At 37.2% G+C, this 16,407-nt stretch overlaps 2 protein-coding genes across 2 annotated transcripts in view; one reads left to right on the forward strand and one right to left on the reverse strand.

The window, feature by feature from the left end:
• Nucleotides 1-13,522, forward strand: part of pak6 (p21 (RAC1) activated kinase 6) — a 46,809-nt gene extending 33,287 nt beyond the window's left edge. The window contains exons 4-9 of the mRNA XM_077238246.1: nucleotides 302-838; nucleotides 1,812-1,945; nucleotides 4,781-4,907; nucleotides 7,636-7,761; nucleotides 9,086-9,220; nucleotides 10,780-13,522. Of these exons, the coding sequence (XP_077094361.1) occupies nucleotides 302-838; nucleotides 1,812-1,945; nucleotides 4,781-4,907; nucleotides 7,636-7,761; nucleotides 9,086-9,220; nucleotides 10,780-10,947 (1,227 nt within the window). The 3' untranslated portion in view covers nucleotides 10,948-13,522. The remainder of the gene's footprint in view (nucleotides 1-301; nucleotides 839-1,811; nucleotides 1,946-4,780; nucleotides 4,908-7,635; nucleotides 7,762-9,085; nucleotides 9,221-10,779) is intronic.
• A 1,737-nt stretch (nucleotides 13,523-15,259) lies between these two features.
• ankrd63 (ankyrin repeat domain 63) overlaps nucleotides 15,260-16,407 on the reverse strand; it is a 1,356-nt gene continuing 208 nt past the window's right edge. Inside the window, exon 1 of the mRNA XM_077238151.1 lies at nucleotides 15,260-16,407. This exon is cut by the window's right edge and continues 208 nt beyond it. Within this exon, the coding sequence (XP_077094266.1) occupies nucleotides 15,260-16,407 (1,148 nt within the window).

Here is a 16,407-nt window from a genome sequence, read left to right on the forward strand (position 1 = left end):
TGTCATATCGACTACATAAAATCATAACAAGAACATTATAATTGTGTGTTTGAGTCATGGATTTTAATGGTGAAAATTGTTATTTTTGTAATCAGGCTCTCAAAAATTCTATAAAAATTTGGATTTAGATTATTCGGCCAATATATCGGTTATAGGCTTTCAAATATAAAGAATTATCGGTAATCAGTATCAGTCAAAATGTTCATATCGCCGCACCCCTAGTCACTTTGTCGGATGCATGCATGTTAATGAGCAAAGCTTACTTCTATTTGTCCTTGTGTTTCCCTCGTCATTGACTCAGGCCGACGCAGCCATGAGACACCAGCCGGGATATTTGCACAGCGGCACCAGTAGTCCTCTCATGAGCGGCTGCCGGCCACACAAAACCGTCCGTTCCTCCTCCAGCTACACCATTGGTCTCTCCCCCAACATCAGTTATCGACCCAGCGGTCCTGACCCTTTCATGAGGCACTCGGCCTGCCCGAACCCAGGCCTTTACCCCAGACAGGACAGTCCGTCGCAGCCCCGGCCGTCTCCCACCGGCTCTCTGGCCAACAGTCCTCCGGGAACCTGTTCTCCTGCGTTCAGACCCCCGCTACACCCCTCGCCCCGTCCGCCCCCCGACCCTCCTAAAGTCACGCACGAGCAGTTCAAGGCCGCGCTGCAGATGGTGGTGGATAAAGGCGACCCACGCTCGTACCTGGAGAACTTCGTGAAGATCGGAGAGGGCTCCACGGGTGTGGTGTGCATCGCCCGCGAGAAACACAGCGGACGCGTGGTGGCCGTCAAGATGATGGACCTCAGGAGACAACAGCGCAGAGAACTGCTCTTCAACGAGGTGAAACAAAAACATTATAATGAGTTATGTAGATCCCGAGCACACACAGAAAACACGAGATATTCTCCATTAGTTTTAACCAATCCAAAAATTTAGGATTGGTGGATCTCACATCACATCACAATTCTACCATTACAGTATATTTAAAGTCGCCCTGTAGTCAATAATTTTATCCCTTAAAACTCATCTTTGATCACCAAAATTACATATTTAAAAGTGTTTTCCTTGAAAAAAAATCGTCATGTTTTAAAATAGCTTGAATGTAACTCGACATCCTTGCCTCATTTAGTACATTTAGATTTAATAATTTAGCAGGCGCTTAGTATACGTGGTTCTATGAATATGCAAATGAGCCCCGCCTCCACTCACTCACTCAGCTCAGAGATCCACTCGTTGACGGTCACACGTTGATCTGATTGGTTACAAGGTAGTTTGTGACGTCAGAAACACCAGCGATTTCAAACCGTGTTTTTGAGACTGTCTTTGGTTCACTGCAGTTTTAAGGAGAAAATACTCAGCAATGGTTTGTGTGTTTGTTTATTTTTATTTGGTTCTTGGTCATCTATTTGCAATCTGTGTGTTTCGCGAGACACAAATAACTTTTGTGTTATGAATTCATCAAGTGCACCATCACACAGAGAAAAAGACTGTGCTTTTGAAAAACTAAATCCTTAGGGTAATTAAGTGTTGTTGAATGCAAATATTTGGGCAGAAACCCACCGTCAGAAACATAAATTGCTATAGAATAATAATAAAAAACAACCTCAATATTGATTTGATTTAAATGCAAATATCATGCATTTACTGTCTATGAAAATTCCATTGAATGGCCATTTATGAGTATCTTGTTGTACTCATAAATGCATCACAAAGTCAAATAAGCAACCATAAATGATCTGACCGTGTACATTCACTACGATGTTGATTTGACAGTGTTTTGCATTGATCAGACTGTGTGGGTCTGTGTTCACAGGTGGTGATTATGAGAGATTACCAGCACAGGAACGTGGTGGAGATGTTTAAGAGTGCTCTGGTGGAGGAGGAACTCTGGGTAATCATGGAGTATCTGCAGGGAGGAGCTTTAACAAATATCGTGTCTGAAACCAGGTGTGAAAGCTGAACGTTTAGATAAACTTCATCATTTCTACAGGAAAGCCTCTTCCTTCTGTTTCAGGAAAGCAGAGAAAACTGGATTTCTTAGATGATTGAGGTCAGAAGCATTCACAAGCAATATACTTAACCATGGTATATAATATAATATAATATAATATAATAATAATAAATAACATAATTTCAAACCAGTTATGGGTTAAAAGAAAATAACTGGGGTGGTGATGGCGCAGTGGATAAGACACATGCCTTTGGTGTGAGAGACCCGGGTTCGAATCCACTGTGAGACACCAATGTGTCCCTGAGCAAGACACTTAACCCCTAGTTGCTCCAGAGGCGTGCGACCTCTGACATATAGCAATTGTAAGTCGCTTTGGATAAAAGCGTCAGCTAAATGAATAAAAAAAAAGATTGTGTAGACAGAAAAGATGCAACAATGAATCATTCACAATAAGACAACGAACAATATCACAGTGCAAAAAATGCTTTTTTTACTTAGTATTTTTGTCTTGTTTCCAGTCCAAATATCTAAAAACTCTTAAATCAAGAAGCATTTACTAGATAAGTGAAATGACATAAGAAATTTTCTTGTTTTCTAATAATAATAAATATTAAGTATGTTTTTGCGTAAAACAAGCACAATTATCTGCCAACTGAGTAAGACAAATAATCTTGTTTCCATTTGAATTGATAATTGATAATTTTGCTTGTAAGCAAAAACTCATTGAATTTTGATTTTTTTTTTTTTTTTTTGAAAAAAAGATCTAATTTCTTATGTCATTTTACTTATCTGGTTATTAAATGCTTATTGATTTAAGATTTTTAGATATTTGGACTGGAAACAAGACAAAAATACTCTGTAAGAAAAGGATTTTTTGCAGTGCAGAGTCCGTTTATAATGTTTTTAATGTGAATTCAGAGAACTGTGACGTCACTTTGATCATAATTCTGCTGTAAGGATGATGCAAATACTAATCCCGTGTTGTATTATTGTAGTGTTTTCTTCACACCACAAGAGGGTGATGTACAGTTACCTCAGTGATCTGTGTGTGTCTCCTGCATGGATTCAGACTTCACTCAGATGAGCAGATGCTGTGATGACATGGCAGGCGAATCTGATTTGATAAATGCATCTCTCTCTTTGTCTGATGAAGGACTAGATTTACATGAGTCCACACAAACACGACTCACTGGAGTTGGCACTGCAGAAGGACGAGATCTGACCTGAGCAGGAGCATTACGGGACGTGTTTGCAAACATGATTGATTTTGCACACAGTGCCAGAGGACAGAAGACATCTGAGAGTAGAGCAGTCTGGCAGGGTTCATGTTCAAGAAAAGCCTTCAAGAGTTAGGCAGTTTTCAAACCGATTAGAAAAGCAATTATTTGGCACGAATAAATTGATAAGCCTGCATTTCAAAACGTTTTTTTCTAGACAAACAAAATCTGTATTTACAAATCTATATATAAATTTGTATACAAAATCGATGTATCAATAATATACAACTAATAATAATAATTTAAAGAAAACATTCCTTTACAGCAGGCTAAACTTAATAGCATAAATATACTAAAGTTTATTAGTCAACAAATTAAACGGACTAAATAATATATATATATATATATATAAATGATAAAATAATTTTCAAGCTTATTTGAAGACTTTTTGTTTGACAAGCAATTATATGATTATTATATTTTTAAACTATAAATAAAATAAAAATATTAATAATAATAAATTATCCAAAACATTCCTTTACAGCAAGCTAAACCTAATGTCATAAATATACGAAATATTTTTTTTTTTAATTAGTCAACAAATTAAATGGGCTAAATAAAGTAAATTATAAATTAACTGATTTGAAGACAATTTCATCGACAATTATACAATTCATGTCAATTATATGACATGAATAAATTAATAAGCCTGCATATCAAAAAAGACTAAATCTGCTTTTGAACTCAACATAGGGCTGGGTGATATAGCAAAAAAATTATAACTCCATATTTTTTTTTAATATTTTGATGATATTCAATATGTATTGAAATTTTGCATTTAAAAAGGTGATTTTTTTTGTGCCCTACATTAAAAAAAGACATGATCTGGATATAACAGCTATTGTTACAAAGTACATACCATTGCTTACTGCAAAAAACAAAACAATAATTACAATAATCAAGACAGTGACACTTATTGCTTTTTACTCAATGAACACGAAAAGAACGTTTAAAAATCATTCGTACTTAAAGGTATCAAAATAAAATATGCAAAATAAAAAACAGGCAAATTATGCAAAATTACATATCTTCCTACAAAAATGTTGCAAGAACAAAGCAAGTTCTATAAAGAACAAAGAAATGCATAATGAACAAATGAAAACTCAGCATTTATTCGAGAGTGGGTGAGCCACTGATTAACTTAAACACCTCTGATTGGCTGTTTCATTCACCCGCTCTGTACTGTGATTGGCTGAATGCTCAACACGAGCAGCCGTCTATCAGCTGTCATAGTCCTGAGACAAAAAAGTGCGTGAAATTGGCTTCTGTCTTTATAAATATAACAATATTGAGATTTTTTATATCGTCAGCAAATATATTGCGCCAGTATCGCTAATATTCAATGCATCGCTCAGCTCTAAATCAAAACCATCCTAAAGCAAAGCAGCAGGAATAAAACTAGATTCTGAAATTGAGTGCAAAACTTACCATTATAAAGCTCAACAGTTTTTGATGTGAAACTTAAGATTAGCCTAGTGTGGTGAAAGAAAGCAAACTGAAAAACAACAGATGCATTAATAAATCCCCTGTTAAAGAGTGTGTGTGTGTGTCCAGGCTGAGCGAGGAGCAGATCGCGACGGTGTGTGAGGCTGTTCTGCAGGCGCTGGCGTATCTCCACTCACAGGGTGTTATTCACAGAGACATCAAGAGCGACTCGATCCTGCTCTCGCTGGACGGCCGCGTGAGTCCATCTCTCTCTCTTCATCTTCATCTTCACTTCTCATCTGTCTCTCGTCATCTTCACTTATCATCTCTCTTCATCTTCATCTTCACTTATCATCTGTCTCTCTTCATCTTCACTTATCATCTCTCTTCATCTTCATCTTCACTTATCATCTGTCTCTCTTCATCTTCACTTATTTCAATCTCTTTTCTGATACAGAACAACTTACTGAAATCAGCCCTGTCCATCAATCAGTGTTTAAACCGCTTCAATAACAATGAAGCGCTACGCTTGATTGTTATTGAAGCGGTCCATGGGCGTCGGAAGCAAAATAAAAGTGTGTTTGTCCTCCCCCAGAAAAATTTTACTGGAGTAAATGCCATTTCATGTATTCTGGTGGGCTTTAATTAAACAAGTAAACTAAACTCCGCTTCACGTCGTGCATTAAATGCACAGCTATCCGTGGATTATCCGCTGACGATAACATGGTCATTTGCCAGCATTGACAACTTAAAGCTGTTATTGATGTTTGCAATGCAATATTTGTCTAGAAGGATACAACGGGAGGTTATTTTCGTCAATTGCGGCTCGTTGAGAAATATAATGATTCAGTGGAAATGGTGTTTAATTTATTAGGGCAGTGGAATGGATTTGACTGACGGCGCTCTGGAAAGTGAACAGATGCGCTGAATTAGAGACGGTAAAAGTGAGTGGGTCCAATATCAGTGGTCTTAAAAAGTGGGCGGGTCTTGTCCCACACATATACAATGGTTCCGACACCCATGGTAGCATCATTTCTGGCAGGTCACGTTTGTCAAGCTCTCATCAGTGACTCTCAGCTGATCCACGTCTACCTATAGGAATATGTATACATCAGTGGGGATTTCTTTAAGACTTCAAGGGAAGCTCGGCTTCCCGTATAATGTAAAAAAGTTAATGGTCAAATGTGTACTGTGTTAACATTTTATTGACTAAAAATGCGTTACAATACGAGTTCGTTCAGAATTAGCTACATATAGTAGACTCGCTTTCCTTCTCATTCATTCCCGGAGTCACAGTGCATTTCCCTGTTGAAGCCGAGCTTCCATTGACTTCAATGGGTCTGCTTCGAACAGTTTTTTTTCAGTGCTTCGAAACTAGACAGTCATTGGATAAATCTGCGATTATGCCCCGCCCACGGACTCAGCTTCTCTGGGGTGATGGAGGAGTGGGCGGGGCTAGACTCCGGGCTTCTGCGTGATGATTGGAGGGTCTGTCGAAAGACTGCATCTCCTTTTGATTGACAGTGGAAAAATAGTCGGTGACGCTGAAGCTATTCGAGCTCAATCCCATCACGGATTTTGCAAGTGTAGTCGAAAGACAAACTGCTGCAACCCATTTCTTGGTATTTGCTTGGCGAAATTGCTAGCCAAGTTTCATCATACATTTCACACTATTATACACCACATTCCTTGTTTCAGTTTAACCTAATTCACACATTTCCTCCATTGAGTTTAATATCTTGTTTTTTAGATCGTTTGTTCATTCGTTCATTAATACAGCTTCCCCTCTTTGAAAGACCAGCAGCCGCCACTGATGTATATATATAAGCTCATTATCAGCAGCTATCACGTTTTTCAGGAGCGCATTACCCTCCTCCCTCCCCAGCTCCACCTCTCGTCAGTCAGGATTTGGCCTTCAGAATAAATTCTCGAATTATGTTGTACTTTAAACTCTTGAATTAATGATATCTGTAATACATTCATGTTGGTTTTGTTCTGTTTACCTTAAGGGGGGTTATTGCTGAGTTCATTGAAAAAGAAAAAGTACATATTCATTACTCTACTCAAGTACATATTCATTATGTTTTTGCTCTTGTATAATTATAATATAATTAAGTTATTATTAGCTATAATGTTATTATTAGAGATGCACTGATATGAAAATTTTGGCCGTACCGATAACCGATATATTGGTCGATAAATCTAAATCTAAATTTTTATATTATTTTTGAGAGCCTGATTACAAAAACAAACGTCACCATTAAAAGCCACATCCTAAATACACAATTATAATGTTCTCATTATAATTTAATGTAGCCGCTATGAAAGACTTGTGTTGCAAATGTTTCAAAATATATATTTCAAGCAATTCAAAGACATCATGTTGAACATTGTGAATCTGAAGTGTCTCAGCTGATGGAAATAATACATTATTTATCGGCTTTAATATATCGTCCAAATTTTCTTAACGGGCCAATAACGTTACATTAAATATTAACATATATCGGCTGATACTGACATGGTGGCTGATATATTGGGCATCTCTATTATAAAAACACTAGTCTTATATGCAATTGTACAAAAATATTTTTGCTACAAAGCAGTTTGTTTATGAATATGAATTATATTATTAAAATAATATGATAAGCAATACCAGTTTGCAATATTAAGCAGCATAACAGACTGTTTTTGTACAGCTATAATAAAATCTGTTTCCACAAAAATATAAACAGTTTTAAACATTGATAATAATCAGAAATGTTTCTTGAGCAGAAAATCATCATATTAGAATGATTTCTGAAGGATCATGTGACACTGAAGACTTAAGTTATGATGCTAAAAATTCAGCTAGATATTCACATAGAAAACAGTTGTTTTAAAAAGTAATAATATGTCACATTTTACTTTTCTTACTGTATTTTTACTGTATGTGTTTTAAACCTGTGTATCCAAACTCTTATCCTGTCTCTATGTTTGTAAATTAGATCAAGCTGTCAGACTTCGGCTTTTGCGCTCAGATCAGTAAAGATATCCCGAAGAGAAAGTCTTTGGTGGGCACGCCGTATTGGATGGCTCCTGAGGTCATCTCCAAGTCACCTTATGGAACTGAGGTACAGCACAACACAAAGACACAGCAAATGTCAATTAAAATAAAGAGCGAAAAGAAAATGTGTGCTGAAATAATTCCTAATTTCATTATACAGTGCCTAGCATAAGTGAACACATCAATGCTAAAGTTGAATAAAAAGAGGAATAAAAAATCATCTTTTGGAAATTGATCTTAATGCCTTAATTAGAAAAATGAGGAAAAATCCAACCTTTAAGGACACCAATTTTCTTTGTGAATGAATAATGTATCGTAAATAAATAAATGTTCTTCCTTAAAATACAGGTTGCATAAGTCAGGACACCCCTATGTTAAATTCCCATAGAGACAGCTGATTTTTATTTTTAAAGGCCAGTTATTTCATGGATCCAGGATAATATGCATCCTGATAAAGTTCCCTTGGCCTTTGGAATTAAAATATCCCACATCATCAGATTCCCTTCATCATACCTAGAGATTGGCATGGTGTTATTTCAGTTAGCCAAATAGCTGGTATGATTTGCATTGAGAGATGATCTTATGGAAAGTTCCCCATGTCAATCTCTAGGTATGATGATGAAGGGAATGTGATGATGTGGGATATTTTAACTCCAAAGGCCAAGGGAACTTTATCAGGATGCATATTATCCTGGATCCATGAAATAACTGGCCTTTAAAAATAAAAATCTACTGTCTCTATGGGAATTTAATAGGGATGCACCGAAATTAAAATTCTGGTCCGAAACCGAAAATTCTGGATGCACTTGGCCGTAACCGAAAACCGTTAATATATTATTATTAAACTTTTTAATTACATTCAATAATTTAATTTGAATTAAAAAAGATGTAAGCCAATACAATAAAATAATCCTAATTTTATTTCCATTGACAAAAATTGGACAAAAATTAAAATAATATTAAATATCAATATATTATTCTTCATTCAGCTCTGTGCGGGGCGGGGAGGCGCGGCACAGCATATTTTCTGCCTTTTTTCTCTTTCGGCCAAAAAACGAAAATGCCGATAATAAAAACAAATTTTGGCCGATAATTTTCGGCACCTGAAATTTCAGTGCATCCCTAGAATTTAACATAGGGGTGTCCTGACTTATGCACCCTGTATTTTAAGGAAGAACATTTATTAATTTATGATACATTATTCATTCACAAAGAAAATTGGTGTCCTTAAAGGTTGGATTTTTCCTCATTATTTAAATTTATGCATTAAGATCAATTTCCAAAAGATGATTTTTTATTCCTCTTTTTAGTCAACTTTAGCATGGGTGTGTTCACTTATGCTAGGCACTGCACATGTTTATAATACAATAAAGGTCATCTAAAATGTGCAGGTGGATGTTTGGTCTCTGGGGATCATGGTGGTGGAGATGGTGGATGGAGAACCTCCGTATTTCAGTGAAACTCCTGTGGCTGCGATGAAGAGACTGAGAGACGAGCGGGCGCCCACCGTACGCAACGCTCATCAGGTACAAGACGATATCTCTTCATTAATCACTGAGAGAAACACACGTACAGAAGGACAGAAACTTAGACATTGTTGGCTTAAAGGACAATTCCGCCCCAAAATTAACCTGAGGTAAATAACACATGGGTACCGAGTCGACCGTTCTCTGGGATGCGTTTTAATAAAAATCGAATGTACCCAGTTTTAGACTTAGTTTTAGTTTAACCACAGATTAGCTTATAACTCTAGTATAGTGTATATAGTATATAGTTTATAGTATATAGGCAGGAGCCATCTTTGGAAAACAGTCTCGACCAGTCAAACCACGAACGCCGTGCTACATGAGCTGAACTGTGACTATCGACCAGCACGTAGCACGGCGTTCGTGGTTCGACTGGTCGAGACTGTTTTCCAAAGATGGCTCCTGCTTGTATACGCGAAGTGTACTGTCTTTATAAAGTATCTTCTTATTAAACTGTCTGTACACTTACACAGTTCTCAATGCTTCGGTTTGCAGGTAGAGACCCTCATTATGCTACCGTGTTAGTGTGGGGCTAGTTTGAGCCTTGTTAGTGGTATTAACAAGCGATTTTTATTTTTACTTGTTCTATACCCTATATACTAGCGTTATAAGCTAATCTGTGGTTAAACTAAAACTAACGTTAAAACTGAGTACATTCGATTATCATGAAAACGCATCCCGGAGAACGGTCGACTCGGTACCCATGTGTTATTTACCCCAGGTTCATTTTTGGCTGGAATTGTCCTCAAAATATAGACAATATCATGAAAAATAATTATGGGCAAAGTAAAAATGTAAAGTAAAACAAAATAAAATAAAATAATAAGATATTCAAACTGATTTGAAGCCATTTTGTTTGACGAGAAATGATTTGACATGAATAAATTAATTAATAAGATTACATCTCAAAAAGTTTTTTCCATACAAATAAAATAAAACAATCCTTTATCTGTCACATGTGTGTGTTAAAACAGAAGGAATAACACTACATTTCCTGAAGTGCAAAACTCACCATTATGTTGCTGGAGTATAAAGATATTTCATTTTGAATAAAATAATTATGGGCCAAGTAAAAAAATAAAATGATAAAATAATACAATAAAATGAAATATTCAAATTTATTTGAAGCATTTTCGTTTGACAAAAAATTATATGACATGAATAAATTAATAAACCTGCATCTCAAATCTGTTTTTGAACTATATATAAATAATAATAATAAATTAACCAAAACATTTCTTGAAAAATGTCCAAAACAATGTCATGAAATAAATTATTTAAAAAAAATTAATTAGTAAACAAACTAAATGGACCAAAGAAAAGTAAAAAAATTAGATATTAAAAAAAAGAAGACATGATATAAATAAATTAATAAGTCTGCTTCTCAAAAAGTTTTTTCCATAAAAATAATATGTGTTTTTGGACAATTCTTTATCCGTCACATGTGGGTTAAAACAGCTGGAATAACACTAGATTTGGACATTTTCTGAAGTTCAAAACTCTGGCTAGTGTAAAGATATTTAATCCTAACATCATCTAAAGGTGGTGTTTGTCTGCAGGTTTCCCCGATGCTGAAGGATTTCCTGGACCGGATGCTGACGCGAGACCCGCTGGAGCGAGCGAGTGCCACTGATCTCCTGGAGCATCCGTTCCTCCTGCAGGCCAGCTCTCCTCAGTGCCTGGTGCCCCTAGTGGAGCAGTACCGCAAGCGCATGTCCCGCTGCTGATCCACGTCCCCACTAGGAGAGGACGACAACTGGGTAAAACAGCGGCTTATCCGGCCTGCCCGAGTGGAAAGCACCGGATCATCCGGGACTGAGACGGCTGAATGAACTCTATGAAGTCACGGCCAGTGTCTTCTGCCGATGGACGTCTGATTGGTGCTCAGGAGGAGAACTACAGCAGAAGTGCGTCTGACTGTTTGAAGCTGATCATTTTCTGCGGCCACGGAAACCTGGAATTACTGAATTTCTACACGTTTCATTTGTTTATCAAATATTTTGCCTGAATTTTTAATGTGTCGATATTATGATTTTGATCTCACTGTTAGTTTTTACAGATGCAAAAGCAACATCGACAACTTTATTAATTATGAGTAACACTTTACAATAAGGTTCTGGTTGTTAACATTAGTTAACGACCCAATTCAGCAACAAAGTGTCGGCCCAGATCCGTTTCACATCTGGTACGCGTGGAATCCACATTTCGGATCTGGGCCGAAACTATGTTGCTGTTTGGGTAACTACTTCTAAAGCATGTTAATTTCAACATTTACTAATGCATTATTAAAATCAAAAGTTGTATCTGTTCATATAGACCTGAATTGACATGAACTAACAATGGACAGTTGTGTTTTTATTAACTAACTGTTAACAAATGTGTTGCTCAGTGTTATTTAATATGACTATACCAACATTAACAAACTGAATCATATTGTAAAGCATTATTTTATTGTCTACAATCTGGAATCATACAGAATTCAATTAATGTGCATCACAAGTTGTATGTATATTGGCTAAATTTCAACAGCTTCAAATGTGGCTCGTCCAATCAGATTTTAATGCGTTTTGTTGTTTGAGTTGAAACCTAAAAGTTTTTTTGGGTTGATTTTCCAGCAGAAGGAATATATCAGGATATAAAATGACATATCATATCGCGCATATTTTAAATTGCAATATTTGACCCAATCAGCACAGAGAGTGAAAGTCTGGGCCTGCTGAAAGCTTTACGCCCCTGTAGGCTCACGTTTCACCTGCGTTTTAAAGCTTGTGTCAGACTGGCTTGCATGGCGGCACACGCTTGAATCTTAATCTGAGGAACGAAGACGTTTTTTCAGAAAAAGCGGTGAAATGATGTCATTTGTTGTCAGCACTGACAGGTGCAAAAAGTTTTTATGAGCCATTGTAACCAACTGTATATATTTTAATGACCTATTTATTGTTTTTTCCAAAGGATTGACGAGCGCCTGCTTTTAGAAAGGGTGCTGGGAATGGTTTGTAAACCGTGTAAATATTGCAGCTGAGCTTGAGAGGCGATTCCTGATTTCTTAAACGGCTGATTTTACTGTAAAGGCGTCAGAAGAACAAATATTGTACATAATCAGAGTGGGAAACAACCTGTGTTTGCATTCACTCGCATTATTTAATTATGAGAAAGGAAAGGAAAGGTTTATTTGTTGGTGTGCGTGTTTACATTTTGGATGCAGCGTTCATTGTGATATTTTTGCATCCTACCTGTTGTACTGTGATGTTTCCTGAATTATCATACTGACAGATTAAAAGAGGGCAAGAGAGATGTTGATTTGTGTTTGTGGCCGTTCACACAATACGCATTTCTTCTGCACTATTTTTTAAAGGGACACTTTGTTACTTTTGGTTAACCTAGCGGTTAAAATCAAAACCGCATGCATTTAGCGGAAGAATATTGCTTTTGGTTGTGCTTCGGCTCTGCGGATGAATATGAACTTCACAATAGATCCTGCTTTACAGTGAACTCTGTTAGACAAATAGATAAGACAGTTTATCTGTTCATTAAAACACCATCATATTAGCATCACTTTTATAACATTTCAAATACTTCTGTTCTCCATCTCTGAAAGTCAAGCTAATGTTGATTCTTGTTTTATTACGAGCTTTGTCTCTCTCTTTTCTCCCGCAGATTCTCTTCTGTTCTGCGTTTGTTTAAAATGAGTGGTTCTCTGGAGGTTTGTGATTTAACAAGCTCATATGAAAAATGAAAATCATTTGAAAATGAAGATCATTAATCCACTCTTATTATTCCAAACCTGCATATTTTTTTCTTTGAAGAATCTTTATGCAGCTTTTTCCTTTGCAAAGGTTTATAGAGACAACGACAAAAACAAACGAACACACACAAAAACATCAACACTTTTAGAAGAAAAGGTTCTAAATAGAACCTTAAGGGTTCCATCAGGCATGGGATAAATGGGATAAATTTATGGATTTACTTTCAATTATTTTAGTAATTTTAGTTAAACAGCTTGTAAACACTTTGTCACTGGAATAAATTGAAATAACTCATTAATGTAAGAATTACGCAATCATTTAAGACATTTCTGCGTATACAGAGCCTTTTTAAACAAAGGGTTGTTTAAAATTGAAGTTCATATATGGAACCCCATTGAACCATTTTTTCTACGAGTGAACTATATTCAAAGTCTTCTGAAGTTATATGATGCTTTTTGTGAGGAACTGACTCAATATACCAGTTTGAATATACAGAAATGAGATTTGAGATCTGCAGTGGAGGGAAGTGATAAATAAAGCTGTTTCATACACAAAACCTTGTCATACAAAAGTGTTTCAGACCACCTGTGTTTTGTGTCTCTCCGTCTGTGTTTGAATGCAGGAAGGCATCTGGTGCGAACAGCCCCTTGTTAGTGTACACTTGTTAGTGTATATGCCAGCAGCCGAGGACACGTGACTCATAATCAACCTTCTTTCCACAACATTTGCTGTATGCTTTTTTGTGTGTTGGTTCTTGATGAAAAGAGAAATATACATTTAATTTTTTAAAGAATAAATCATGCATATAAAAAAACAATGGTATCAAGTTTTATTTTGCTTTAAGCTCACACAAGTGCTTTATTCATATATGTGTCTATCAAAAAAAAATACAGTTTTTCACACAGACAGATGCTTTGAGTTTATACAGTTGTGTAGTCAATCAAAGAGTATAGAATATAAATTATTGACCTATGCAAAGATGTACAACTGTATTTTAATGCATACAAATCACAAACAGTTGATGTATAAGATTCACATTTCTCTCTTTCTTTCTTTCGAGGACAAAATATGCTTATAAAAATATAGCCAGCACTTAATTTTACAGTCCTGTTTCGCATGTACATACCAGTAACTGGATAATAACTATGAGTCCTGAATCTAACCTTGATGTCGTCGCCTTATATTACTCAGTACTCTCTTGGTAAGTACACTGTAAGTGCACGTACTGTAAAATAAAGTGCTACCGAAATATAACATTATTATAACACCTTAATGCAGACACACTTTAGCAGTGCATGACAATGTCTGTAATAATTAAATCAGTTCATTATTATCTGAAGGACGTTCATGAATGTACAGACGCAGTCAAAGACCTTGAGAGCAGCAGCAGGTCAAAGTTCTTACATTCATCTATTTATAAAGTCTATTTTTTGTGTATTTTTGACTTGTTTTCCAGCACAAATATCTAAAAAATCTTAAATCAAGACAGATTTACTTGAGAAGCAAAATGACTGAATATATTAAGAAAAATGTGTTACACTTTACACTAAGGTTTATTAGTTAACTACCTTTGTTAACATGTACTAAAAATGAACAATACTTCTACAGTATTGATTAATCTTAGTTAATATTAATTTCAACATTTACTAATACATTATTAAAATCAAAAGTTGTATTTGTTAACATTAGGCAATGCACTGTGAACTATGAACAAACAATGAACAGCTGTATTTGTATTACCTAACATCAACAAAGATTAATAAATACTGTAAACAATGTGTTACTCATTGTTAGTTCGTGTCAGTTAATAAATTAACTAATGTTAAATAATGAACCTTAATGTAAAGTGTAACTGAAAAATGAATCAACATTAAGTGAGTTTATGCAAATATCTGCCAGGGGGATCTGAAAAATAAAGTGAATTCAAAGGGAAAACATTTCTCTTGTATCTTGATTTAAGAATGTTTAGACAATTCTACAGGAAAATTATAATAATATACTCTCAGAAAAAAAGGTACAAAAGCTGTCACTGGGCCAGTTCCCTTCAAAAGGGTTCTATTATGTACCATTTAGGTACTAATATGAACACTTTTGGTGCCAATATGTACCTTTGAGGGACTAATATGCACTCTTTAGGTACAAAAGTGTATCTTTTGAAAAGGTACCGCCATAGTGACAGCTTTTGTACCTTTGTTTCTGAGAGTGATTGTCTCTGTGAGAGTCATAAACATCTTTGAATAAATTTTCCAGGTCTTTCTAAATGCCCATACAGTGTTAAATCATCTATATATCCTCATTTAAGAGCTGAGTTACTCTCAAACTCGCATCTCACCGCACTGATGCTGTCCACGCTGGGCTGGCTGTTCACTCTCATGTGTGTGTGTGTGAACGGGAAGGTTTCGGAGCGAGAGATCTTCCCTTTCCCGCAGCGTCCAGCAGCGTCGCTGGGACAGTCTCTGTGCCTCATGAACTCAGGAGCCGTGAATCTGCGCAGGAGCCGGGTTCCCAGTCCCGAGAGCCCCGAAGGACGAGGTTTGATCCGCACGGGCTCCAGCTCTTCCCGACCCAACAGAAGTTTGCTGGGTCTGGAGGATTTGGGAACGCTGGAGCGCAGATCTTTCCAGCTCTGGGATTCCTCCAGGTTGATGGTGTCGCTCATCTTTCCGCTGTAGAACTTCGCCACGAGAGGTTTTTCATCCTGAAGCGAAGCTCTTTTAAATCTGCTGGCGGATCTGTTGATTTCGCGAACGTCTCCTTGGTAGGATTGTTTCCGGAGATCCAGATTGAACGATCGGGCTTTTCCCCAGAGTGGCGTATCAATGTCCATCTCGTGTTCTGCACTCCTCGATCCGCCGACCTCTTTCAGCGCTGAGTTTTGAATCTGTTTCGAAGCAAACATCAGATCATGATCCGCGTCGGATGTCGGCGGACGCCTGAAGTGGATTCGCAGGTTGTCGCTGACACGCATTTGTCTCTGAAACAAAGCCGGAAGGAGTTCCTCATGTCTGCTCTGGATTTGTTTGGAGAACCGGTCCAGAACATGTTTCGGGAGGCGACTGGGCCATCGGAGATCTTCCACGGGTTCTCCGGTGCTGTTGGTGGGACTCACCGTCTTCTTCCCGCATCCGCTGAGGGCTTGAACGCACTGGTTGTGCCCGAAGAAATCCGCGACTTGTACGGCTGAGTGTCCGGCGTGGTTCGTGAGGTCCAGTCTCACACCGAGCTTCTTGAAGGCCCGCACCAGGAACTCCAGAACCTGGTTGTGTCCTCCACATGCGGCGTACATCAGCGCACTGTTTCCCCAGGTGTCCGTGAGCTCCGGGTCAGCGTTGAACTGGACCAGGAGCTTCACCGAATCCAGGAATCCGTGTTCGCATGCGAGGCTCAAAGCCGTTCTCCCGTGATCGTCACGCGTGTTCACATCCGCACCTTTTTCCAGAA

The sequence above is a fragment of the Siphateles boraxobius genome, unplaced genomic scaffold (assembly GCF_051911475.1).
Source record: "Siphateles boraxobius isolate OS27281-9 unplaced genomic scaffold, OSU_SipBor_1 22, whole genome shotgun sequence".
In the NCBI taxonomy this organism is placed as follows: Eukaryota; Metazoa; Chordata; class Actinopteri; order Cypriniformes; family Leuciscidae; genus Siphateles; species Siphateles boraxobius.